Genomic DNA, 24722 nt, shown 5'->3' on the forward strand with positions numbered 1-24722 from the left:
TTAAACCGAATAGAAGTTTAGGAAGAGAGAGTTTAGGTCCTCTTAAAAATGAGAGTAAGGGGAAGATCTTTCACATTTAGAACGGTGCTTCAGCATTTGATGTGCCTCACATGCCCTTTTTTCTTTATCTTTCTCATTACTTGGGAATTCTTGCCTTTTCTTTATCCTGCAAAAAATCTGAAAACTTCAGCTATCTAGTAGTAACTTCTGGAAATATTTTAATGGTTTTAGTCTGTGACAAGGGAATTGTATGGACTAGAGCAAATATAATTCTGGACACAAATATTCTCCTCTGCTCCAGGATGTGATATTACAAAATATGCATATTACACAACCAATTGCATTTCCCACTAACAAAAAGATGCTCAGCAGCACCTGTTTGTCCCAGACAAACAAATTCCACAACAAACCAAAACAAAGCAAAAACAAATGAACAAACAAAAAAAAATCCAACCCCCCCCCCCCAAAAAAAAAAAACAAAAAAACTCCCCAGGAGCTGTACTTAGAAACTCAAAATGCTAAATTAAACTCTGAGATGTGCAGATGGGAGATAGATCCACCCTTGACTAGATAGGGCTGGTGATCCCTCGGAGCAGAATGGACTATTATGATCTCTTGATGTTCCTTCTAACCCTGTATTGAAATTGCCAAGAAGAAATCAAATATTTACAAGATAAGTGCAATTGTGACCTAGAACCTCAGTCTGCTGTATGACTATTTCCACCAAACTGGTGTCAAGGTTCACACAAACAATAATGAACAATAATCTAACTACTTTTGCATATATAGTAGAAATTTTAGAGCTTCCCCTCCAGCCCTGTGGGGGGCTTAATTATCTTCTCTGCCCAAAGGACTTACCCTAATTCCAACATTTTCAAAGGCCAGTGAGGAAGTGTTTAGGGCAAACTCTGCAATGCCCTCTTCATTTGTTGTATAGTTCTGTTCCTCTCCTCCTTGAAGAGAAATTCTCACAGTTTCATTGGCGATTGGAGCATTAGACCCATCCACTAGTTTCACCTGGAGGAGCAAAACCAGTTCAGTTTCGAAGGAGAGGGATGGCTGCCACCTGAACAAGACTGGTAGAACACCAAGGTAAAGATATTGAGCCCATGTCAGACAAGGAAGCCTCAACAGCACTTTACAAGTATCTCTTTCAGAGACAGCTGCAAACTTTCTGAATACTTTTTCTATGCCTCTTTCTTATCTCTGCCTCTGGGTCAGAGAAGTGGATGTGGAGAATGACATGCAATCACACACCTAAGGCCTCCAATTAAACAGGCGGCTGTAGGAGGAGAATTTTAGTGGACAAGAGAGGCAGAAGCACAAAGACAGAATGAAGGCTGTGCTCTCAGCTGCTGTTCCCCATTTTGAGAGCCTTCAGAGGAAAGGAGACCCACAGGGATTAGCAGCACTGAGGTCCAACATCCTTGCAGAGTTGGGGCATACATCTGAACAGGAGGTTCAGTAACATCATTGCTTGGCACTCATGGCATTCCATTCTCGTGGTTTCCCTACCTGCCCAAAGAAGGGGACTCCTCGCTTGTAGTAAGTATCTGAAAGCTCAAATATGACTCTGCTAATGGTGGTTGTGATCTCAGAGAAGCTTGTTCCAGTCAACTCCACTCCTGAAAAAAGAAGCATGAAGAACTAATTTGCTTCTGCCTGACCAGAATTCCATTTACTCTAGGCCAACCCTCCTTTGCTGGACAAACTCTTTTCTTGATGGTCCTGGACTAGAGGCAGGAAAATTCAAAGATTGCAGAAGAGCAAGAGTGTGCTTTGATCCCTTGTTCCTACTGGGCAGGCCCCTCTGCTGGTCTGTCCTGGCCCATTACATGGCCATCTTTCATCCAGATGATCCATACCTGTATCCTCTTCTTTAATCTTAGCTTCTACACGGAGCTTATTCTCATATCCACTTCTCTTAAGCTGAAATAATTTGGTCTTTACCACTTCAGAAATGCAGCCATAGATGTCTGTCTGTTGGAGGAAAAAAAACAAAACCATTATATTCTTATTTATACAATGCTTATTCAACTTAATGAATCCATCACTGTGTGTTTTTCTGAACTGAAAGAGAAGCCCATAACCACAGATAATGTACCTCTGTTGTTTTTATCAAAACTGGAAAAAGACAAAAATAACTTGGCAAAAAGCATATTGAGATATTCCAGCAAGATTAGAGAAAAAAAGTTTGCAAACTAGACAATTTTTGTGTATGTTTGTGAAGCGTGAAGCTGCCAACACTTGGTATAAGTGCATAGGGAATTAGTCAATGTGTGCCACATAAGAAATGTTTGTCAGGCATCAGGCTTGTTAGAAAATAAAGCTGCTTACTTAAAATGTGTAAGCCGTATGAGTGATACATAAAGCAAAGCCTGTGTATTTGTAGAAAGCAGATGACAGCTGGAAAAGTATTTTCAAAGCTTGCCACTTCTCTTCAGCAAACTCATGTACAAGGCCAGTCTCCACAGAAGAGATGCCTAGAACAGAGGTTAGCACCACAGTACTTATATTTTCTTTTGGCACTTGTAACAATGGTAGTGGAAGAGGTAGCTGTAGACTCATGTGGCTCATGCTGTTACAGAGCCCAGGAACCACAAGAACATCTTCTATGTGCTTTCTTTTTCTGGTGTATTTCCACAATTGCTATTACTCCAACTTCTGTCAATTAACCCAGTATTGTTGCACTTGTCTGTGCTCCAAACACCTTTCAGTTTCATTCTTGCCAGTTAAAAGGTGAAAAAAGTGGGGTTTTTTCTGTCTGTCTTAACCGCTGCAGCTAAACCCGTATTTCTTTCTTTCTTGCTCAAAGTGTGTCAGCCTCTCCTGGTTTCTACTCCTTTCCTTCCTCTAACACCAGCTTCTGGCCCCACACACTGTCTGCATCTTACACCCAATCTTCTCTCATCCTTCAGCCTTCCTTAAAATACATGGATTTTCACAGAATCATAGAGTCACAGAATGGTTTTGGTTGGAATGGGGCTTAAAGGCCATCTAAGTTCCAATACCCCTGCCACAGGAAGGGCCATCTCCCAATAGACTAGGTTGCTCAAAATCCCATCCAGCCTGGCCTTGAACACTTCCATGAATGAGGCATCCACTGCTTCCCTGGACAACCTGTGTCAGCGCCTCACCACACTTTAACACTAAGTTTGTACTCAGAGCAAGCCTGTGCCTGCAAGGCATGCTCAATAACACTTTTGCTAATTACTCTTCCCACCAGAGTAATCCTGACTCACCTGTCCAGAGAATTCCTCACAGACTGCTCTAGACTCTTCACCATAACAGGACACGGCTGCATGTTCATAGTTCCGGCAGACACGGAAGTTCACGAGGCCGGGAACAGGCTTCCCGAATGTGTATCTACAAGCAGGGAGGATTGAAAGGGAAACAGAGACATTAGGAATGTAAGAGGGATGTAGAAAAATTACAGGCTCATCCCCATTGATGCCAGCTGTCTTCCCCAGAGCTGCCTCCAGGATATACAGGGTCATTATAGGAAATAAAAAGCAGAAAGGAATCTGGTACCATATGCTAATGACGATTTTGTTGCGAGTCCCCCTCATCCTGGAGAACATGTTACAAGCATCTACCCAACCACCCAATTGTGACAGAACGGGTTTATGTATGTATGAGCACTGAGTCTTTACTCTCACTCTTCAGCCCAAGCCATGGCTCTCCCTACAGGGTGTATGGAACACTGCAAGGCAGAATCCAGTAAGGTGGCCAAAGGAAAGAGGGCAGATGCATCCCTTAGGGTTTCCTCTCCACAATAACTCTCAGAAGATACAGCTAAAACATCATTCCTGGGTGAAGTGAAGACCTCATTGCTAGCACTGTAGCTGGTGTGAAATCCGCAATGACTCAAAAAATATGCAAGAGACACTCTCACAAAAAAAAAAAAAAAGATCAAAAATATGTTTCTATATGTTACACACAATATGCATCAAACAGTAACTGTTGCCTTTTGTCTAACAGTAGGTACAGTCTGTTTGGTCCTGGGACCCCAAAAGGATTGAGAAATATAATAATGTCTCATCTCTCAGCCTCTCAACTGAACTTTCATCAGCAACTCAAGAAAACACTGAAATCCAGCAGAACTTGAAAGAATGACACTCACAGTCCACAAACTGTCACCTTCAGCTCCTCATCAAGAATGCTGATCACCTTGGGCATTTTCACTGTCACTTCAAATTTTGGTAGCACTGCAGCAGAACCAAAGGAAAACAGTCTATGTGGTAGGGAATAACATCAGAATGACACATGAAGGTGCTCAGAGGCTGTTCTTACAAATTACCTAAAAACCTTTTACATCTAAACAGTCAGACTTTAGAGGCTTCTGTCACCTGCACATCCCACTGAAGTCATTGAAAACCCCTCAGCCAAGCATTGTGTCAGGTAAGAAGACAAGGTTATTACACCAGCTATTAAAATACAGCAGCTTCTTGGGTAACACATGGGTTATCAGTCCCACAGCAGTAGGATACAATAAAACAGAGAGATAAATCAGTAGAAGTTTCCCACAAATATATAGACTGCAGCCTGGTCTCTGTGTTTTCAGAGCATGTAGATCTTATCAATGTTCAAAACAGGAAGACGCCCTGGCTTCTCCAGTGATACAGCACAGAGTGACATCCCATCCAGGAGGGGAAGTGGATGGTGACTGTCTTAGGAGAATTAGGAGGGGATTCAGGGCACAGAACAGAGCACAGTCTTGCAACTGGAAGAGTGTTTCAAGATTCATCTGCCAGGACACCTCTCTGCTGCATGAGCCGGGTCATGTCAGACCATATAACAAGGGCTGCAGCTGACTTGCTGGGGTGGGAAGATATGCTGGTTGTTATCATGTTCTGGTGTGTACTGGGATACCATTTTTCTAGCCAAGCAGATGGAAGTGCCATAGAGGTGAGAGCACCAAAGGGAGGTTAAGGCACTATAATATCACACAAGCTACAGTCTTAGCCTGTGGGGCAGAAAAGGCAAGATCTTAATTTACAGCCTAGACCCAGACTTATGGTGTGACATTTGACAGGTATGCAGCCAAATGGAGATGAGGCTATGGCCTAAAAGCACCTCTGAAAGGAGGTAAGGCTTGTGGCTGTCAGCACAGACTGATCCAAGCACCTGGCTCCTCCTGACAGGAGCCTTGCTGAGGTGGGCGCTCTGAAGAGCTGCATTCCATGGTCTGGGGCTTAGGGAGGAGTGGAGATAGGTCACCCAAGTCCTTCAGTCTTCTCCTCCTAAAGAGATTATTCGAGGGAGGGAAAGGACACAGAAACAGATTTCCAGAGATGCTGGACATCCTGGTCAGATCTGCTACACTGTTCAATTACAGTTTCATGTCCCATGGGACCAGCTGTTAGAAACTTGAAATTGCAGTGACAGTTACCATACTCCTCCACAGAGAAAGAATGCTGAACTTTCTTCCCAGAGGCCTTCTGTGCCACTACGGTGTAGGTCCCTTGGATAGGTTCAGAGGTGAGGTTGAAGAACAGCTGTATGAATCCCATCTCTAACTCTGCGTTTGTCCACTGGTACAGACGATTTTTCTTTGGGTCCTACAGAAAATGTGGCCACAAGGAGATTGTGAGAACAATGGGAGTCTGCAACGAGGTCTAGCAAAAGCAGTGCAGGGAGGTACAGCCCCTGTGTTTCTGGAGGCTGCAGGCCAGGAGTGGAGGGCACTAGCAGAGTTTTGGGGGAAGTACACAGCAGGATGACAGAGGAGCTGTAACCTGGGCCCAGGTACACGGTAGCCACCATATTAGTTAAAATTCTGTATTGTTGAATTAACATAATGGACCAGCTTAGTGCAAAAACTAAACAAGAATTTCATTGAGGCAGCTGTTTACTCTGCCCAGGCTGAGGTGCAATACATGTGAATGTAAATTAAATGTTTGTACATACCTCAATATACACCAGTGGAATCTAGAAAAAGACAAAAGGAAGCAGCATGTTTAGACAGAGTGCAAGCAACACAATCAAATGACTAGGGCTATGACTACATTTCAGGGTAAAAGCTAATCATCCAATGAGGTAAGGAAAAAACTTGCTGGTATGGATCATCAGAGCATTTTGGGGTGAGAAGACGGGGACAATCCTTTGTCTCAGGTACAAAAGACAGACAAAATTAGTAATTACTAACTCTGGATGATCTGCAGTGCTAATAAGAACAGGTGCACACTGTGGTAATGGCAGATTGCTCACTGTTTATACCAGCACTGTCCATTTGCAGTTTGTCTAACCTTTCCAAGAATGCAGAAGACACCTTTGTGCAAAAATTTGACAACAGATCCTGTTAAAAAGATCCGAGGTGACCCAGAATTTTCACAGTTATCTCAGTGTATTAAGAGCTCTCCCCAACAGAGACTATTTTTCCTCCCTTTACTCACATTTGACTTAAGGCCAAATCAGTTGAAAAACAACTAGCATGCTTACCATTTCATTCACAGGTCGGAACTCTTCATCCAGAGAAACAATTCTGAACAGGACTGATGGAGAAAGACAGTGAGGTCCCACAGTGCAATCAGTAACCAGAAAAAAATCAGTTGCAAAAACAAATGGTGTGACACACAAAAGGGCTGTTCTCCTCTAAGGAAATTCCATTTACTAGAATGCTAGGTCATGCTAGAAGGTTACCCATCTACTATGGTTACATGAATAAGAGGATGTTAAGAGCAAATCCATGGCAGTGTGAACATCTTACTGATCCCAGGCATCAGAATCTCGTTGTTAGAGATCAAAGTAAAATTTAAGTTGCCTTTGTCTACTTTGCAATGAGGCATTTTTATGCCAGAATTCACATGGGTCTTCTAATTTTGTTATAAGTAGACTGACTTCCTAGGAAGGATGAATGCAAGCAAATTACTTCAGCACTTGGCTGCAGGTTTGCGTTGGCTCTAAATGGAGAGAGAATTCAGTACCTCTTTTAGGACATTTGTTTTTATCCAGGCCAAAATTAGGAGATCACTGGCCCAGAAGAAATAAATAGCTTACATAATTCTTTCTGTCTTAATTGAGCAAAATCAGCTGCTGCTTTGGAAGCTATTTCATGACTTAGTCTGAGTTTGGCACTGTTCTCTATAGGATAAATATCCAGTCTTTCTCTGGTTCTAATGCAGACCTCCTAACTGCATGGACCACAACAACAAAGCCCACAGTGAGAGAGGGTGAGTGTGCAGGTGCCCCATATGTGTGCATGCACCTAAAGATTTCCCAAATTTTCCCTTTATGGAACAATAAAAATAAGTCTCAGCCATGAGGTTACAGTTCTGACCCTCACTGAAAGTGACTTATATCTGGCCAGCATGATCCAACAGTTTTAGTACAAATGTTTCTTTCAAATGCAAATCTCCACCCCTCTCCTGATACCTGTCTGTCCGGGCTTGTAGATGGGTTTGTCTGTCTGGATGAAGACCAAGCTCTCGGAGTTCTGGACCTTCAGTAATTTGCGGCTGCTGAACTGCAGCGTGTCCCCCTTCACCATCACAGTGAGAAACACGAAGGGTAATGGGAGTCTTGGTTTTGGAAGCTGGAAAATAAGAAGGAAATTATATAACAGACCACCTTTAAAGGCTTCCTGAACTGAACTAGCCTTCATGAAATAATAGATCTAATATAATCGTGATGGAGCCAGCACAGAGGTGAGAGGAACTGTAATCAGGAATAAGAGACTGATTTTTATTTGTCCCATATTCCTACCCATTCCTCCTGCTGTGCAGTGATTGTGGAAGGATTGAGCAGCAAAGGAACTCCTAGCTCTAGCACCCAATTTTTAAAAATTCTTACTGCTCTGACCAAACCTTTCCATCCTTTTCCTTTTGACATTCACAAGCTGAATGGAATAGTCTGTCTTCTCTTTCAGGTTATGTCCCTAGTCCTCACAGAACATTTCCTTTTCCAAACCAGACATTCCAGACCATATCTCTCTTTCACAAGTGACAAGTCAGTCTTCAGCCTACATCTGACAAACCAAGACAAAATGCCAACCTTTTCAGTGTCCTGAAGACCAGTTCTTCACTCTTCAGGCCAAAGACATAATCTAGGCTCTGAGATAAATGATCAGGTTTTCCTAGTTGCCTATAACTCGTTATAGTCCCTGGGGCTTTAAATTACATTTAATTATAAATTACTTGCTTTGCTTTTTTTTTTTTTCAGATACAGGCAATCACAGCTTTATGTTCTTACATTAATTCAGTATACACCAGGTGAAAAATATCTGAGGTCCAAAAGCTCTACTGCAATTTGAAGGCACTGAAGTGACAGATTGAGGATGTAGAAGGATGATGTGGAAAGCCATTTCCCCCAACAGCCATCAGGACTGTCAATATACTAAACCCACTTTCTTTTCCTGTCCTAGGAAGGGGATGGCTTTCTAGGATTCAGCATCTCACAGTCATTTAGCACACTAAGATCTCAGCAGCAAGAGGGTGTTGAGGATGGACAGAACACAACTTTAACCAAGAGGTAAGTGAATATCTACATAGTGTTACTCTGGTCATTACTTCTCAGTGCCTTTACATTTTATGCCTGGCACAAAGGATCATCCCACAAGGATGAGATACTCACAGAGAAAGGGATGCAGGTGAACACATCTTTCTCTGACACCACGTCATCAATCAAGCTCTCATTCCCCCACAGGTACTCGAGTGTGGCACTCAGCGTCACAGACTCGTTCAGGTGGGTCAGCTGAACGCAGACTTTCTCATGAGAATCTGTGTGTATCAGATAGGGCACCAGCACCAGGTACTGCCTAGGAACAAGAGAGAATGATAGGTCAGAGAAGCAGGAACAGGCAACAGAGCTGTGTATAAAGAACAAACAAACCAATTGGATGACTACAGCTTTCTCTGCACAGGGAGAAGGGTGCATTTTCTAAGCATATAACAAGATTTCCAGCATGACTGTAGGAGCAGGGGAAAGCAGAGAGGCCAGTCTCAAAGGTAAAATACCAGAGGAAATCCTCCACACAAACATCTGGAAAGGATACATTTTTCTAGGTTCTGGCACAACAGCAGGACTTCTTCCTGGCATCTTGAATAAAGGTGGGGGGAATCAATTGTCACCTTTCCTAGACACTGTTAGAAGCATTCAGGAGCCACACAAATGCCAGTACCCAGTGAATAAATTCCATTGACTACACACTGTGAAGCATCTGTAGCATTACTCTCATTCCTCGCAGAGATTCAAAATTGCCACAGCGTGGTGCCAGATCTTAAGCAAAAACACAAGTTTCAGGTTTTCAGGGAAGCAAGGCCCTCAGTCTCAGCTTAACAAGGGATCCCTGCTCAGTCTTGAGCAGCCTCCTTCCTTCCCAGGGTAGCAACTTGCCAACTTGCTGGTGGTATCTTGGTGCCCAGCACTGCACCTGGGAATCAAGCCTGATCCACCGTGCTCCCAAGGGAGCTAACCGTGCTCCCATTTTTGTGGATGAGGACTGGCCTCCAGTGGGCATACTCAGAGCAGCGAGCAGATGGGAGAAGAGCCCTCAATACCTCAGCAGTAAGGCAAGTAGCAGTAAGGCAAGTAGCTTCAGCAGTAGCAGAAGCTCTGGCACTTTTTTGTCCAACAGTTGGTCTGCAGGGATCAAGCTCTGGCCCCTCAGATCCCACTGTCTGTCCCCTCCATTTGATGAAAGCACTACAGCACAGCCTTGCTCAGAAATTCCCCTGCACCTATTGTGGTGGGCTCTGTGATGGGTGAGGTGCTCTGTGCTTTGCAGGGGAGGAAGAGACATTGCCGAAAAGCCAAAGGACAAAGTCTTTGGGATGTCAGGACCCTTCATGTGCTGCTCCTACCACACATGTACACACATGCACACAACACAAATGCCCTTCATATACCAATGGGGCAAAAGAGGGGGAAGAAGGGAGGCAGGACAATATACCCTCACAAACCTGGCAGTCAGAGTCTTACAGTGTCACATTACCCTGGGTAGGAAGAGAATTTCCATTCCTTTGGCTGAGCTGAAAAATGTGAATTAAAAGATAAAGGCATTTCCGAGCATGCCAGATGAGCAATTTGTTCATTTTCTTCTCATTATCATTTTTAAAAAGCCATTCCCAGCTCCTGGGCACTTCAACCTGGGAGCAGGACAGTCAACCCAAAATTAAACCTTTCATTGTCCTTTCAAAACAGTTGTCTCCTAAGAAGACCTCTTTGCACAGACATTTATGAAAAGTTGTCTTTCAAAATAACTAATTTTGTACATAAAACTTTGTTGAAATCCTGTCAATCCCCTGAAGTTTTACTGATATCTCAGTTTCACAGCTTGTTTTGCATCTCTCTCAAGCACTAGAGTTCCTGTTTGTAGAAGGCACTTTACCCAGCCCTGGTATCTTTACTCCTGGATAAAAGAAGTTAGCTAGAAACAAGGGACAAAGAAATAGACACAGGAATACAGCCAAGGTCTCCTGCCTGCCCAGAGACTCCCCAGCATAGCTTACGGCTCTGTGATGGGTGAGGTGTCTCCTGGAAGGAAGAAGAGGATGAGGAAGATGCTTGATTTGATAAGCAGCCCGTTCATCCCCATGGTACACAGCAGGACGTGGTGAGTCAAGCAGACACTCAGTGTGGTCCAGTGCTGCTTTTACTCCCTCTCTGCTCTCCCAGTCAGCCCCTTTATACTCTCCTCTGCAAACAGCCTAGGGGCTGGAGGAGATAAGGGCTGGGGGCCAGGGCCCATCCGGAAACAGGGAGAGGCAGCAAGGAGGAGCTGGAACTAGCAGCTCCAAGTCCGGGCAGAAGGCCAGTGCTGGGGGGGAGAGGGAGGGGAGAGTTCCTGGCAGGCTGGAGCTGTGTCACTTTTGGGGCAGGACAGAGACATGGAAGAGGAAAGGCTGTAGCAAAGGAAAGAAGGGCTAACAGCAGAGCATGAGGGCAAGGCCTCCATTTTTGGCAGGGCTCTCTGTATGGGGCTGGACATGGCACTGGTCATGGAGGTGGCTGGAAGAACAGGAGCTGTTTGATTTCCTTCAAACTGGGAGCAGGAGATTGAGCTAGGATTTGGGAAACAAGCCTGGGTGTGTCTAACTCCCATTAACAGGTTGCGAAAACAGGGAATGAAAATTGAAAAAAACCTCTCTCCACCCACGCTGTTCCCTTTTGCTCTCTGTTCCTGGTCCCATCAAAACTAATGCCAGGAAAAGAGGCCACAAAATGCCTGGAAAATCAAGTCAACTAAAATGATCTGGCCTTCACCCTGACAGAAACAGGGACAGTGACATGATGGGAAGCTGCCAAAAGTTCAACCCATTAACAGCAGGTAACACATTAACCAACTGCCCAGAGCAGCAGCTACCCTCGTACAGCAGAACATATGTGACCGGGGTGTTACTTTCCTTCCACTGGTTCTGGTCCTAGGTCAAGTTATTGGTACATCTAGATCAAATTGCTGTTTGATAGAGTCATCCTGGATTAATTAAGTGCAAATTCATATAATGCACTGTGCTGGGCAATGCTGTACCATAGAGGGAAATGGGGTCTTCAGACCACTGTCTTTACTTGGTCTGCAGCAGGAGGATCAATAGCTCTGGTAATTATTACCCTTGCAAGTGGCAGTAGAATATCTGTCTTACTTATAGTTCTAATGCAAACTCCAAAGAATGGAGATCTATGTTAGAGGATGTAAAGCATAATTTTCAGATTAAAAAGTGTGCAGGATAAAATGGTTTTCTGCCTGTCCTACCCTTCTCCTAATATAATCATCAAAACTTTGGTAAGTTAAGTAACTCTGGAGTTAAGAAATCCAAGTGCAGTGCAATAACAAACCTTCATTACAGACCTCATTCTGTCCTGCAGTGACCTGCATAGGAAAAAAAAAGGATAGTAGTGCATGTTTGAATTTCCTTGGGGACTGCACAAAAGACAGCCCAGATTTGTGCTCTTCCTTCTGCATCTGATACCTAAAGATGGCTTTGCTTGTCCAAAAGAAATGTAACCCAGGAAAGTCTGCCTCACCCACAGAGGAGAGGATTTGTATATATGGGCTGGTCAAAGCCTTTTTGAAGATGAAAATTTACAGTGGTAAAGGTCAGGAGCTGGATTGATGGAACACAAACCAAACAGGACGAGATGGAGAACTGTACATGGCACGGGGATCTCTATAGAGATCTACCCTTTTTGCCAAATAGCCAAACAGCTCAAACAGCTCCCAAGCCTGCTCCTGATCATTAGGACCTTGATCAAAAATGTGCTCTGTAGCCAAAAACTGAAGAGAAATGTCTTCAATCCATTCAGGCAAGGTAAACTAAGCAAGCTCAGAGACATGCTCATCTCACCTACATATCATGATAATATGAGAAGCTGTTTCTTCAGTGGTATTCTCTGGTAAGGTAACTGGTAGATTCCCTTCTACAGGTGCTACCACCATTTTGACAAAGCAAGCAAAGTGTTCAGCATTATTTCATAGTGTCTGGCAACTTTCTAGGAGTCAGGAACAACTATCCTTTGGTAGCTGAATGGACTCTGGCACAGATAAAATGACTCACCCGAAGCAACCCAAACAACCCAAGATGAAAATTCTAAAGTTTTGACCTCCTACTACACTACAGTTTCCCCAGGTCTGGCTGTTGCAGTCATGGTTATTAAAAAACAGACTCCCTCTTGCTGTAAAACAGTCTCACCTGAGACCCTCATCTCAATGAACTCTATATGAGGCTCAGTAGACATCCACTTAGGTCAGTATGTTAAGATCCGTAATTTTGTCTTTATCCACCTTGATACCTTCATGTGTAGCACCCTGTTAAGCAGGAAGAAGATAATGCCACTGGTAGGTAGTAAGGATTTTCTGCAATTATAATAAAAATATAAAGCAAATATATGTAGTCTGAATTGAAATGCTGAAATTGGTTATTGTGCTCCTGTGATTGTAGGAATAAGATCTCTCCTCAGCCTTCTCTGCTTTAGAATAAACCATCCCAGCTGTCTCAGCCTCTCCACACAGGGGACATGCTCCAGTCCTTTCGTCATATTTGAGTCCTTGTGGACTCTCCAGTCAGTATGTCCATGTCTCTCTTGTACTGAGCAGCCCAGAACTGAGGACAGTACTCCCAAATATTCTGTGTGTTTTTATGGCATTCAAACTCTGAGCCTGTCTCTGCTCTATTTGAACTGAAAGATCATTGCATTAAGGGTTTGTCCACTGCTTCCTCTATCTGCAGTATGAAAATGCACAGGTGGGGAGGAAAACAGTTTCTTGGTGGATTAAATAATTACACAGAATTAGCTGCATTCCTTTGACTCCAGAAGTCCAGTTTCTTGACTAGCTTGGTTAAACCTGCCTAATTCCTTCCAACAGAGAGAAGAAGTGACACAGGTACACACTTTTGGTCCAGTGCAGTCCTGGAGATTTATTTTCACTGCTGGATTTACAGAAGCTGCAGTTTCATTTCGCCCTCTTCTCTCCCACTCATATCACTGGGATGCAAAAGGAGAAGCTGCCACTAGGAGAAATATGGTTTCTGTCAGCAGGCCTCATTTTCCTGGTCCTTCTGATATCAGACAATGGAGTTGCAGGGGATGGAAATGAAATCTGATACTTAAAATGAGGGAAAATTACTAGGTCCCCCTCAGTGGTCTGAAGACACCTGTTGTAACAAAGCTTTTATTTGCCTTTATATGATAAATAAGGAAAAGAGTAGGCCAGGAAATATGTCCCAGGTCTCATCTGACCACAAACAGCAGTAATCTAACACTTGTGGACTGAGAATAGATCTATTGCTGAGAGAAATTCACCCTTATGGACAACAAACCTGTTCTTCTAAAACCCTTTAGTGAGGATATGGAAAAGGTGAGTCCTTGCTTTTGTGTGAAGCTTCAGTTTGCAGGACAATGATCAACTAAGACCACTGATGAGGTCGTTGTGAGATGAAAAAGCACATAGGATTTATCTAAGTGCTTTCTCACAGATCCATGGAGCTGGAACTTCACAGCTGGAGGCATGAAACTGATGTTTTATCAGGACAGCACAATTTTGCACAGGGCTGTTAGAGTGGACCCTGCAAGAGACATGGAACAGTAGTGAGAATGAAAGAAAATACTGAGATTGTCTCCTGGAGACAAGGAATTAAAAACATCTGATTTTGAAGGATGTAGCCCAGAGGAAGAGAAGCAACCTGACCTCCAAAAGGCAGCTGTTAGAAAATAAAATGTACACCAAAGAACCTATCTACGTGCCACAGCTAAGTAATTTTGCCATCACAGAACCCAAATTAGACCCAAACGCAGACACAATTCCCTGCAGTGGCAGTGATATCCACCAGCATGTGAGTGGCAGTGGTGAAAGTCTCATGGAATGATCACTGCCTTCAAGGAGTTTGTAGGAAAGAAAGCTGGATTTCTTCAGGGAACTAAGCCAAGTGCTTAGAGTACTGACCTGTTGACAGTGAGATCTTGGGCAAGTTTTGTTTGCTGGAGAGGCTTTAGAAACTTAACTGTCATAAAAAGGAAAGGGCCAAGCAAACTCACCAGATAAAAAAATGTTTTCCCTCATGGAAAACACTGATTTTTGTCCAAGTAAAGACAGAGATAAAATTAAGGTTCTGACTTAGGTTGGCACCAGCAGAGCAGGAAAGGGCTGGGTTCTTGCACCCAGTGACACCAGCATTCTACAGAACGGGTGCAAGGTGGCTACACCCAGTAAAGCCATATGCCTTTCTGACCAAGCATCTGTGTGGTGGTGCACGTAAATAAAGTCCTTGGTCTGAGCAGCTGGAGGGAAGCAGAGAGTGAGATACTAATACTTGACCTGCTTTTCACAGGTACATGCCTTTACAAGGTGCAGGGCAGTGAAAAGTAAAACCTATTGAGCTTAGTGCAGTACAGGTGACAGCAAGAAGAAAATCTGCCCAGGAAGAAAGCTCCTGACATCTGGAGGAGGAACTCTGGGTGTTCTGGAACACCAAGCAATCTGAATAAGCACTATTGTTTTTAAAACAGAATGAAACTCACTCACCTGGCATCACTTAATACAGAGCCATCCTCCCAAATCCATCCAGAGCTTGTACTGTTCCTCAGTCCAATCCAGAAATATTCTGCTTGAATACGCTTGAACAGATCCTAGAAATGATGATGAATTACAAAGTGACTAATGAAAGCCAGCATTAAAATGGAGATAAGGATAAGTAAAGAGAACAGAGAGCAAGATACATCCCCTCACCTCACTGTTCCTTAAGTGACTGACAATACTGCTTCCCCACAACTTCTAATGACAGGGCCAAGAGTCGGACTCGGTGATCCTGATGAGTCCCTTCCTACTGTGCATATTTTGTGATTATATGATTCTATGAACTGCACCCCAGTCCCCTGGAGTTTTCTGCATAGAGCTTTATGTAGGAAGGTATGCTATTAATATCAACACCTACTATACAGCTAACTACCAAGCTAATATGAAGTATTAACAATTAAAGGTAAAATCAGGGCAGGGAAGGGCAGGAAGTGCAGGCACTGATAGATATGTGTAACAAGCCCAGTATGAAAGCTTTTAAAATTTCATACACATTTTCCTCCTATGTGTTTTCAATGTTCATTTCCTTTTAGCTAACTTTTAAACTCTGATTATTGTTAAAAGGTAAAGCCTGCAACAGAAATTCAGCCCTGAAGTAAATTCCCCAACCCTCCTCCCCACAAAAAAGACAAAGCCAGGAAAGGTAAGTTTGTCTCGTCCACCTTTGCAGCCAAATAACAGCAACCTTTCAGGGGTATGGCTGGGCTCCATCCTTATCTCCTGCTGCCATAAACAAAGCTTCAGAGAAGACATCTTCAGAGAGAAGCATGAACAAAGCTGGCTTGGTAAAGTTGTGGGAATAGGAACAGCTGGAGGAATCACTGGAGTGTTGCTGCTGGTTTGGAGATGACTGTGCTTCCCTAGCACTTGGAGGTCAAGCAATCACAGCCTTCACAGTACAAGGCATGGATAGCTGGAAAAGTCTTGTTTAGATGGGTGAGTCTAAACCCTAAATCTAACCCTAACCCTATCTCTGAGCAGGGATAATGGGTAACACTCTAGCAGCTGAGATGGTGGTAAGAAAGCAGCAGGAGCAGGAAGGCTTTCTTCATGACAAAGAAATAGGTAATCTGGGGAAGATACCTATTTCTCAAGGAGACAGGATTTGTCTAAGCAAATGTGAGAGCCTGGTACATACATCCCAGTCAAGCAGAGACCAGGCTTTGTAACCCTCCAGAGGACATCACACAATGCAACTTCTGTCCACGGACTGGAAGCTGTCCACGTTCATCGGAGCTGAGCTAATAAATCCTGGCTCGAGCAAAACCAGATCAAGGTTTCTGCTCTACTCAAGCAGATGTGCCTCAGCACCCCAGTAATCAGCACTACCCATTTCTCTAGTGACCATACATGCTCCTGCCCCCAGAGAGCACCTGCAGTGCAACACGTGGTTCCTTATTTCACCAGCACAGCTGAGGTATTTTGGCAGAGGGAGAAAGTAAACTGAAAAGAGGCTGAGAAAGAAATATCTAAGCAAGAACACAGGGAATGGCATGGGTCACTGAGCAGGAGGAGTTGGAGCACTGACAGGGAGGAGAAGTATCGCTTTTGCAAAGGAAGCACTCCTTGAGAGTGGGGACATATCAGTTTGTAGGCAACAAATACAATGACTGCTCAGTGCCACTGTAATCATTCATATCAGTCTTATTGGGAATAGGAGAGGAGGTGGAGAGGAACAGTGGAGAAGGCTTTCTCCTACCATCCTTCATAGGGTGATTCTGAGTACCTGACAGTGACCCTTATCTCTCCATTCTCCCCTTCACTTCTCTGCTTCCTACAAACTTTGTGATGTGTAACACCACAGTCATAAATCCTTCCTCTCCCTTAAAACTAAAATATTGCTGAAGTGACAGCACTGCTTGCATGCCAGTCACTTAGGTATCTGCAAGGAAATGGGAGATCCTCAAAGCCAAAGAAAACCGTTACCATCTCCAAGGTATCACTGATCACCAGGAGGTGAGCTCCCTGAGCCCTGCAGGATTCCTGGCTGGAATTCCAGTCCTTCTTCTCCGTGGAGAAGGAGTAGCAGCTCCCTCTGTAGGCCACCCACTGTTGAGGGCAGTGTGGGTGGCAGTCACCTGTAAAGAAGTCAAAATACTCATACTCTTCTCTACCATTAGCCAACAGAAACACTTGTCATCAAGGACCTACTGAGGAAAAACTCATTTGGATAGTTGAAATGCAGAAAACTCAAATCAGGACAAGATTCTTAAAATAACAGTGTAATTTCAAAATCTTACAAGTCACATGCGCTGTGATGCTGGTGGCAAGCATGCACACACCCTGCCCCCAGGTTTCCACTGAACCACTCAGATACCAAATAATACCCAACTGGCTATCTGAAAACAGATCACACTCTGTGGGTATGGTGTGATCACGTCCCACTTTGGGTGGATGGATTTTAAGCAACTAACAGGAAGCTCCTCCACATAGTCTAGCACCATCTGCATGCGTGGAAATATATTAGAGACCTATTTGTTCTACCATTTACCACTACATTTACCAGGCAAGTCTACAAAGACTTTTCAATATGTTTAACTGTTCTTTGCCACAGGATCTGAAATGGGTTTCTTGGAGTCTGCATGAGGAATATATTCTTCAAAATATTCTGGATAGGCAGTGGGTACATAAGGTTGGTAGAAACCTAGAAGAGCTTCTGGTTTTAACTCCATACAATGGAGTTTCTGTGGTTAGATGTGCCCTTTGCTGTTGGTTGCTCATGCTCAGCAGCCCTTTGTGCACTTACTCATCTTCCAAATCAAAACAATTGCCAGGAAGATGCTCAGTGTCCCAAAGCCTATGGCCAAGCCCTTCAGAACTGCTGACAACAGATGGGGAACTGTAAAAGAGAAAAGAAACCATAGTGAACAGAAGCCACATGAAAACGGACTGTGGTTTTACATATTTTGCTTGTGTCCTGGGCATTTCCACAAGGAACTGCACTATTTAGAGCATTGTGTCTGTATACACTCTGCACACGGTGGACATCACGGTCCCTGCCCAGCCAAACTGGGGCCTCCCCATCAGCCTAGGGCCCCATTTCAGCTGGGTTTGGAGCCACCAGTTCCTGTCTGAACTTCCCAGGGGGTACCTTTCTCCACATCAGCCACAGCTCTGCCCCTGCCTGGCCAGTGACTGACCCCACCACAGGAAGCACCTACCAGAAGTGAGCTGGAGGCACCTAGGCACCATGAGACACCTCGTGCTGGCAGAAACCTCCCAACAAATCCACTCCTGCCTCAGCACTGAAGCTTGGGGTGGAAACCAAAGAGCTACATTGCTACAGCCACCATGTTCCAGCTTACCTGTAAAAAGAAATCCAAATATTTCCCCCCAGCTCTCCCAGCAATAACAACAGGTTTAATCTTAGCATCGTGTTCACAGGCTGAGATACACAGTCATGCTACATCTTCCCAGGATACTCCCAAGGCAGTTCTACATTTTCATCTTCCATGGTGGAGTTGCAGGATGAGGGAGCCAGCCTTGAAGACCTTGGGACATCTCCCCCTTCACATGTTTACCACCACTGTTTGCTGTTCACTGGCTGCCAGTGGCAGAGGGTGAGTCCTTGGGGCAACTTCCACTGTTGCCCAGCACAGCTTACTTTCAAAGGGCTGGTCAGGACTGGCCTGTAGAAGTCTGCTTTTGTACAGCACAACATGTTAACCTCCAGGCTACACGTTGCTTTTCCATTGCTATCTCCTGGAGCTGTGTTTGACCCGAGAGGCATTCGCTTTGCATAAGACATTTGAAATCTCAGCACTAAAATCTCCTTTCTCCAAGACAGAAGACCGGATGACACTTACTGGCACAGATGAGCTCCAGGGAGTTTGGTTTGCTTGTTTTATTAATCTCAATACAACAGTGCACAGACAACAGCACTTTCTAAAAAGCAGTAAATGTGCAACTAATTTATGTACCACATCCTGCTCTTGTGATGTTCCAGACCCTTCTACCCAAATCTAGCAACAAAATCCCCATGGATCTCATGAAATTTGAGGTGCTTCTCTCTTGGTCATGTCATGAGACTCAAAGAAACACATTTGATCTCTTGGGCAAGGTTGAAAACAAAGGTAGATCGAAGAATATTGTGAGAAAGACAAAGAAGGCCAGTGCTAAAACAGAAGGTGAAAGGACTCCACTTAAAAACAAGAACGCATCCTTTACACATTGGAAGCTTTGTCCAAATACAGAAAGTAGACCTGATCGGTAAATTAATAAAAATTAATTTATTTTGATCTTGAGCAGTTTGCAGGCTCACTTATGTTAAGGCCAGTTTCTCATCTACAGCAACACACTTAGGCCTGTGGTTTTACCTAGAAGAAGTTTCTAAGATAACAAGGGAGATCATGAGGAAGCGTTGTTGTAAGCATCATTCTTCTGGTAGAAAGATCTTTTCTAAGATAGAGGTTTTCTCACATTTCCTGAAGCCTGTAGGATCTTCTAGCTGTCCCAAGCATAGTTTAAAGTTAGTAACATTTCTTACTTTTAAAAATCATTATTACATAACAAAACCCCATCTCTTTTCAGAGACAAGATACAGAAAGATTTTTCAATTACAACCTATTCATCAGCTTCGCACAAAGAGACAGTGGGAGAACTGAAGGACTCGGACTCGGTCTGGAACTTAAACTTGACTGTGCTCTCTATTCCTCTTGTCTGTATCCCTGGCAGTTTGAGGTTTGTCATCAGATTAAGCCTCAAGAGAATGAAGTCAGCCCAAGGTTAAGGGGTAGGGTGGAAGTTTTTCTCTGCAGATTACAACTGAAAACTTGGCAAAAGGGAATAAACATCGGATGAAACATAACTCCTTGTTCTGAGATCACATCTGTACTTTTGTTTTCCTTCCTCTCTTGCCTCTCCAAAGAAGCTGTCTCCTGCATCCTTCTGATCACTCTTAGATTTTAGGGAAAGCTGCCAAGCAAGGCAACCAGAATGGCAGTCTTCGAAACAGTTAATCCTTAAATGTCAGCACTGGGCACGGAGCTGGTGCCTCCTGGCAATGAATAGAGCAGTTCACTCTCTATTGTTTCAAACCAATTGCAGAAAAAAACTGAATGATTCATCATCAAAACAAAATCCCAGAGGACCTCCACAACCCCAGCAGTCACTAAAGTTCATAAAAATGAAAAAAATATGGCACTAGATAATTTTGGAAGGAAAAAAAAAACAAAGTGAAGTGGGAAAACAGGAAGTGTTTGTGAATTTAAGCTGCACTCAAACTGCAGAGATCAATCCAGAGAAGTGGAATAAAGTATTTCACAAATCAGGATTTTTAACTGCTGCAGAAAGGAGTCCGTGCAGGTCACACTTTTAAAACAGGTTCAAGGGTTTCTGTTTGATCCTCACCCCCCGAACTACATGTGAAGCTCTTGTAGGAGTGGATGGGAGAAGTACCTAAGATGAGTTTGAAACAGGAGGAAAATCTGAATGGAACATCCATAAATATTTCCATGTAGTTGTCTGATGGTCTGATGAACTGTGAAAGAGTCTGTCCAAGGGGAGAAGTGGACTGGTAGGCATTTAATGTAAATATCCAATGTTTTCACTTTTGGTGTACAAAACACCCCAACAAGTCTCTCGGTGCTCTGGAGAAATGACTCTGATACTCTCCATTCATTTGCAAGCAACATGACCCAATATTTTTAGGTTTGTGAGTCCAGATTCAGTTCAAAAACTGAAAGCTGTGAGCATTTTACAATTCAGCTCATCTAGGACAATCTGAAGAATGTCATGGCACTGCCCCAAATAGCTCCCCTCTGCTCTTGCCCATCTCAGTATGGTAGCAGCATGACTACCTAGAGCTGAGGAGGAGAATTTGAAATACAAGGATTGTATTCTTGGCTGTGGCACAGACCTGGTTATTTCTGTTACTACAAGCACAATACACAGGCTAACACTGTCTTAAGTGACTGCTGTACTGATATTCTGGTAGTGCAGCATATCTACGGCTCTCTGGAAGCCAAAGAGAAGAAACAACCAGGGCAACTCTTCATTTTTGAGGAGTCTATAAGCACCAAAACCTGTTGGTTTGACCAGAGGACTGATCTACACACCCGTGATACTGTGCCTGCAAAGTCAGCAAGTGTTCATTTGAACAGAGTAAAAATACCTGAGAGCACATCTCTCAGAAGTGATGGAGGCAGGAACAGAATTGAACATAAAGACCTTCAAAAGAAAGGTACTTAAAATGAGCCTCTTAGGGATGTCTTTCATGCTGAAGAAAGATGAGAAATAATCAAATAATATGCACAAAAAGTGTGTTCAAGTATCAGCTTCCTTATTTTCAGTTGTCTGACCATAGCTCAAAAAAATAAGTTTCCATAAAATAATGTAGAGAGATGTTAAAAAGAAAAATGCAAACATCTAAAGAGGTTAATCCCCTTTCAACAGGGTGGGGGTGAACAGGAACGGCACGGAATGAAAGGATGCTACTGTGCTTTCTGATGCAACAAAAAACATAATTTCTGATGAAAATATATTCAAAAGCAAGACTGGTCTCCAAACAGATGGAGTTTGAGTACCAGACAGGAACTGGGGAGTTTCTGTACTGGCTTTGTTTCCACAGTGAAACAAGTGACCAGGCTGCAGTAACCACCACAGGTATACAAAATTATTCTGATCAGGGTATAGAAATCTTGTATCCCACAATGAGAGTCCCCTTTGCTGTAACACCTCTGAAAATTTAAAGTCAACAATTAGTGTTGCAGCTAATGCAACAGAACTCATCTAAACCTCACTGACATTTCATAGAATCATAGAATGATTTGGGTTAGAAAGGACCCTAAAGCTCATCTAGTTCCAACCCCTCCACCATTTTGCTTGAAGGAAATATTTACAAAGAATGATCACCAATGCAAAGTTTGACTCTTTGAAGGTGGTATTTCTCAACTAAGCTGCCAGAGGAATTGTTTGGTTTGACATCTGCAGGTCTAATCAGGGGTAATGGAGAGGAAATAAAGAAAGAAAAAAATTTAAGGAAAGCACTGAGAAAATCTTCCTGATAGTAAGGTGCTCTGAAGAACTGCTTCACAGCAAAAGTTGAGAATTTGCTCACTAGGAGGTATGTAACACTATAACATAGAAAACAGGAAAAAATCACAAAAGAATCCTGCATAGCCCCACAGGAGAGAGGCTGGATGATCTCATATGCTTTCTCTGTCTCTGATCTCTGATTAGCATGCGCCTCTAATTTATCTGGATTCACATCTTGCCAACCTTCAAAGAACAATTGCTCACAACCTCTTGCTGCTGACAAGCAGACAACTTTAAACCAGTTTTGAAGAAAAGGATGCCTGGGTTGAATGCCCAAGAGTAGACACTGAAGGAGGTCGGTGAGAGGGAGGGGAAAAATGCTGGGTCTCTAACTTGTCAGCTTTAATCACATTAAAATATCCTCAGTAATTTTAGAACCAAAGCAACAGCTCTCTAAGCTGGCACTCAGAATCACTTGCCAGTTCAGGGCATTTCTGTTAAATCTTGCTTTCCCTCAAAGTAAAATTTTTGGTTGACCTACCTCATCCATCTTTCCTCACCTCTTTTTTCCTGTGGAGCTTTGGCCCTTGGTGGAGGAGTCTGAGAGAATTTGACAGAAGTATACGTTACTTCCTCGCTTTCATCAGCTGCAGAAATTTCTGATCTGCTTGCCTCCATGCCAAAGGAGTGTGCACAAAAGGCAAAAGGATGTTTCGATCAGGCTGTTGAACAACAGGGCTCAATGCCTGTGAAACAGGAAGCCTGAGGCTATATTCAGAAGACAAGAAATATGAAGCTGCTACCTCTATCTCCAGCTGCTAAAATAACCAAATTTACAGTGGAGAGTGGTGAAACTGCAGCAGCTTTCATTTTCTAACCTGATGGAAGATGTCTCAAGAACAGCTGCTAATGGAAAAGGTGATTAATGACAAACTTCAGGGGCACTCTAATTTTTGCTAATGCAAGAGGGTGTGGTGACACCGAAGCAGCAATTGGGAGAATTCATGCTGCTCTGAGGAGCGCCCTTCAGGGCAGAAGCAGTGGGATGGTGACAGCACAAGGTAAAGAAGGTGAATAGTGAGAGTACAAGGTGAAAAGTGGGACAAGCAATGGCTACGGCAAACTGGCAGCCCAACTGCTGTGAAACAGGAAGTAAAGGTGGACAGCACAGGTTTGAAAAGGAAGCCTTGTGAGCTTTGGACAATTCCACTTCAAACTGGGAACTCTGTCTATACCCAATACTGGTTTGACTGTGATTGATGCACTGAGAGCTGGCATTCCTCAAGTACCTCCAAGTCGACATCTCAACAGCATCGGTACAAGGGAGACAGGGACATACTGAGGAGAATACCAAAGGGACACAAAGAGGATAAAGGGACCAGACCTTCTGTCCTGGGAGGGAAGACTGAGAGCTCTGGTACTATTTGGCCTAGAGAAAATACTTCTTGCTTAGGATCCAATTAATGTATATAATTACCTGAAGGGAGGGTACAAGAAGAGTCAAACTCTTCAGGGGTGCCCAGTGACAGGACAAGAGGCCATGGACACAAACTGAAAGTCAGAAGGTGTTGCCTCTGAACATCAGGAAATGCTTTTTTACTCTGAGGGTGGCTGAAAACTGACATAGGTTGGCCAGAGAGGTTATGATGTGTCCCTCAGTGGGGAGTGGCCTGGACACAGTCCTGGGCTGTAGGTGGACCAGGCTGAAGGTGGTCTTGCTTGAGCAGGGGGTGGGACCAGATGATGTTGAAAGGTCCCTTCCCATCTCAACCATTTAGTGATTCTATGGTCAGCAACAACAGGAAAAGCTACTTTTCTTTTGAAGTTGACCATTGATGAGAAGAGTTCAAGTTGTGCCAGGGGAGGTTTAGATTGGATATTGGCAAAATTTTCTTCACCAAAAAGGATATCAAGCACTGGGACAGGCTGGACAGGGAAGTGGTTGAGTCACCATCCCTGAAAGTATTTTTAAAAGATGCAGATGTGGAGCTTGGGGACATGGTTTAGTGCTGGGCTTGCCTAATGATCTTCAGGGTCTTATCCAACCTAAAAGATTCTGTGACTCTGTGGTGGGGAGTACAGATGTTTCCAACACCCCAAGAAATCTCTTGGCTGCATAGTTGGCTGGGTTTTGTTTTAATCCACATTCTGATCCCTTCCATTTTGTGCTCAGAATGGGGATATTGGTCAGGCTCAGGCTGCACTTCTTCAGCACAGTACACTACAGTTAATTTCCAATAATTTTTAGGCATGCTCAACTAAGGAGTTGGGATGACTGCTACCTCCAACAGGGATGATTGTTCCCCCTTCTGGTGACATGTTCTAAATTTGAGAAATTACTGCATGGGATTTGCCATTGTTACAATGCATGTGTTGGGGAAGGGACTGGATATTTCTGCAAAATTCTTCACTTGCCTGTAAGGGTGGCATATTGCACCCACAAGATTCCTTCCAATCCTAGGTAGGGCCTGTGGACAGCAAGATAGGTAGTGTGTGCTTGAAAGGATGGGGAAGGCATAAGATAGCAGAGCAAGACAACAGGCAGAATGTCTCTCCTAAATGCTTCCAATGAATAACAGAGAAGTTTAAAGAGAGCTCTCAAGCTCAGAGAGACAGAATTTGCTATAGTCACAAGGCAGTTTAGCTGGGAATACAGTCTGTATAGCTGAAAAGTAACTAATAGGATTCAGACACAGCTTAAGTGTCCAAATCTGATTTTATCCCCGCTGTGTGTTTCTTT

General features: G+C 43.7%; 2 protein-coding genes across 2 annotated transcripts in view; both read right to left on the reverse strand.

Annotated features, from left to right (window-relative positions):
* A2M (alpha-2-macroglobulin) overlaps positions 1-10680 on the reverse strand; it is a 29618-nt gene extending 18938 nt beyond the window's left edge. The window contains exons 1-11 of the mRNA XM_068181734.1: positions 10449-10680; positions 8572-8755; positions 7375-7534; positions 6442-6494; positions 5911-5931; positions 5393-5561; positions 4124-4208; positions 3243-3366; positions 1866-1980; positions 1516-1625; positions 859-1017 (exon numbers count right to left, since the gene is read on the reverse strand). Coding sequence (XP_068037835.1) covers positions 859-1017; positions 1516-1625; positions 1866-1980; positions 3243-3366; positions 4124-4208; positions 5393-5561; positions 5911-5931; positions 6442-6494; positions 7375-7534; positions 8572-8755; positions 10449-10534 — 1266 coding nt within the window. The 5' untranslated portion in view covers positions 10535-10680. The remainder of the gene's footprint in view (positions 1-858; positions 1018-1515; positions 1626-1865; positions 1981-3242; positions 3367-4123; positions 4209-5392; positions 5562-5910; positions 5932-6441; positions 6495-7374; positions 7535-8571; positions 8756-10448) is intronic.
* On the reverse strand, positions 10449-22897 carry KLRG1 (killer cell lectin like receptor G1). Its single transcript, XM_068181751.1, has 5 exons — positions 22543-22897; positions 17754-17846; positions 16934-17085; positions 14957-15060; positions 10449-14000 (listed from the first exon to the last, which is right to left on the reverse strand). Exons 1-5 carry the CDS (start codon positions 22658-22660, stop codon positions 13889-13891), a joined length of 579 nt encoding a protein of 192 aa, XP_068037852.1. The 5' UTR covers positions 22661-22897; the 3' UTR covers positions 10449-13888.
* Between the last annotated feature and the right edge of the window lie 1825 nt (positions 22898-24722).

Source organism: Anomalospiza imberbis, chromosome 2, assembly GCF_031753505.1.
Source record: "Anomalospiza imberbis isolate Cuckoo-Finch-1a 21T00152 chromosome 2, ASM3175350v1, whole genome shotgun sequence".
NCBI classification, from domain to species: Eukaryota; Metazoa; Chordata; class Aves; order Passeriformes; family Viduidae; genus Anomalospiza; species Anomalospiza imberbis.

Bases quoted from the DNA above. Each gene is read 5' to 3' on its own strand.
- KLRG1 (XM_068181751.1), bottom strand. From the start codon at position 22,660: ATGGAGGCAAGCAGATCAGAAATTTCTGCAGCTGATGAAAGCGAGGAA. The intron at 17,847-22,542 runs GTGAGGAAAGAT...TCTCTTTTACAG, and splicing joins AGCTCCACAGGAAAAAAGAG to TTCCCCATCTGTTGTCAGCA. The intron at 17,086-17,753 runs GTAAGTGCACAA...ACTTCTTTACAG, and splicing joins TGTTTTGATTTGGAAGATGA to GTGACTGCCACCCACACTGC.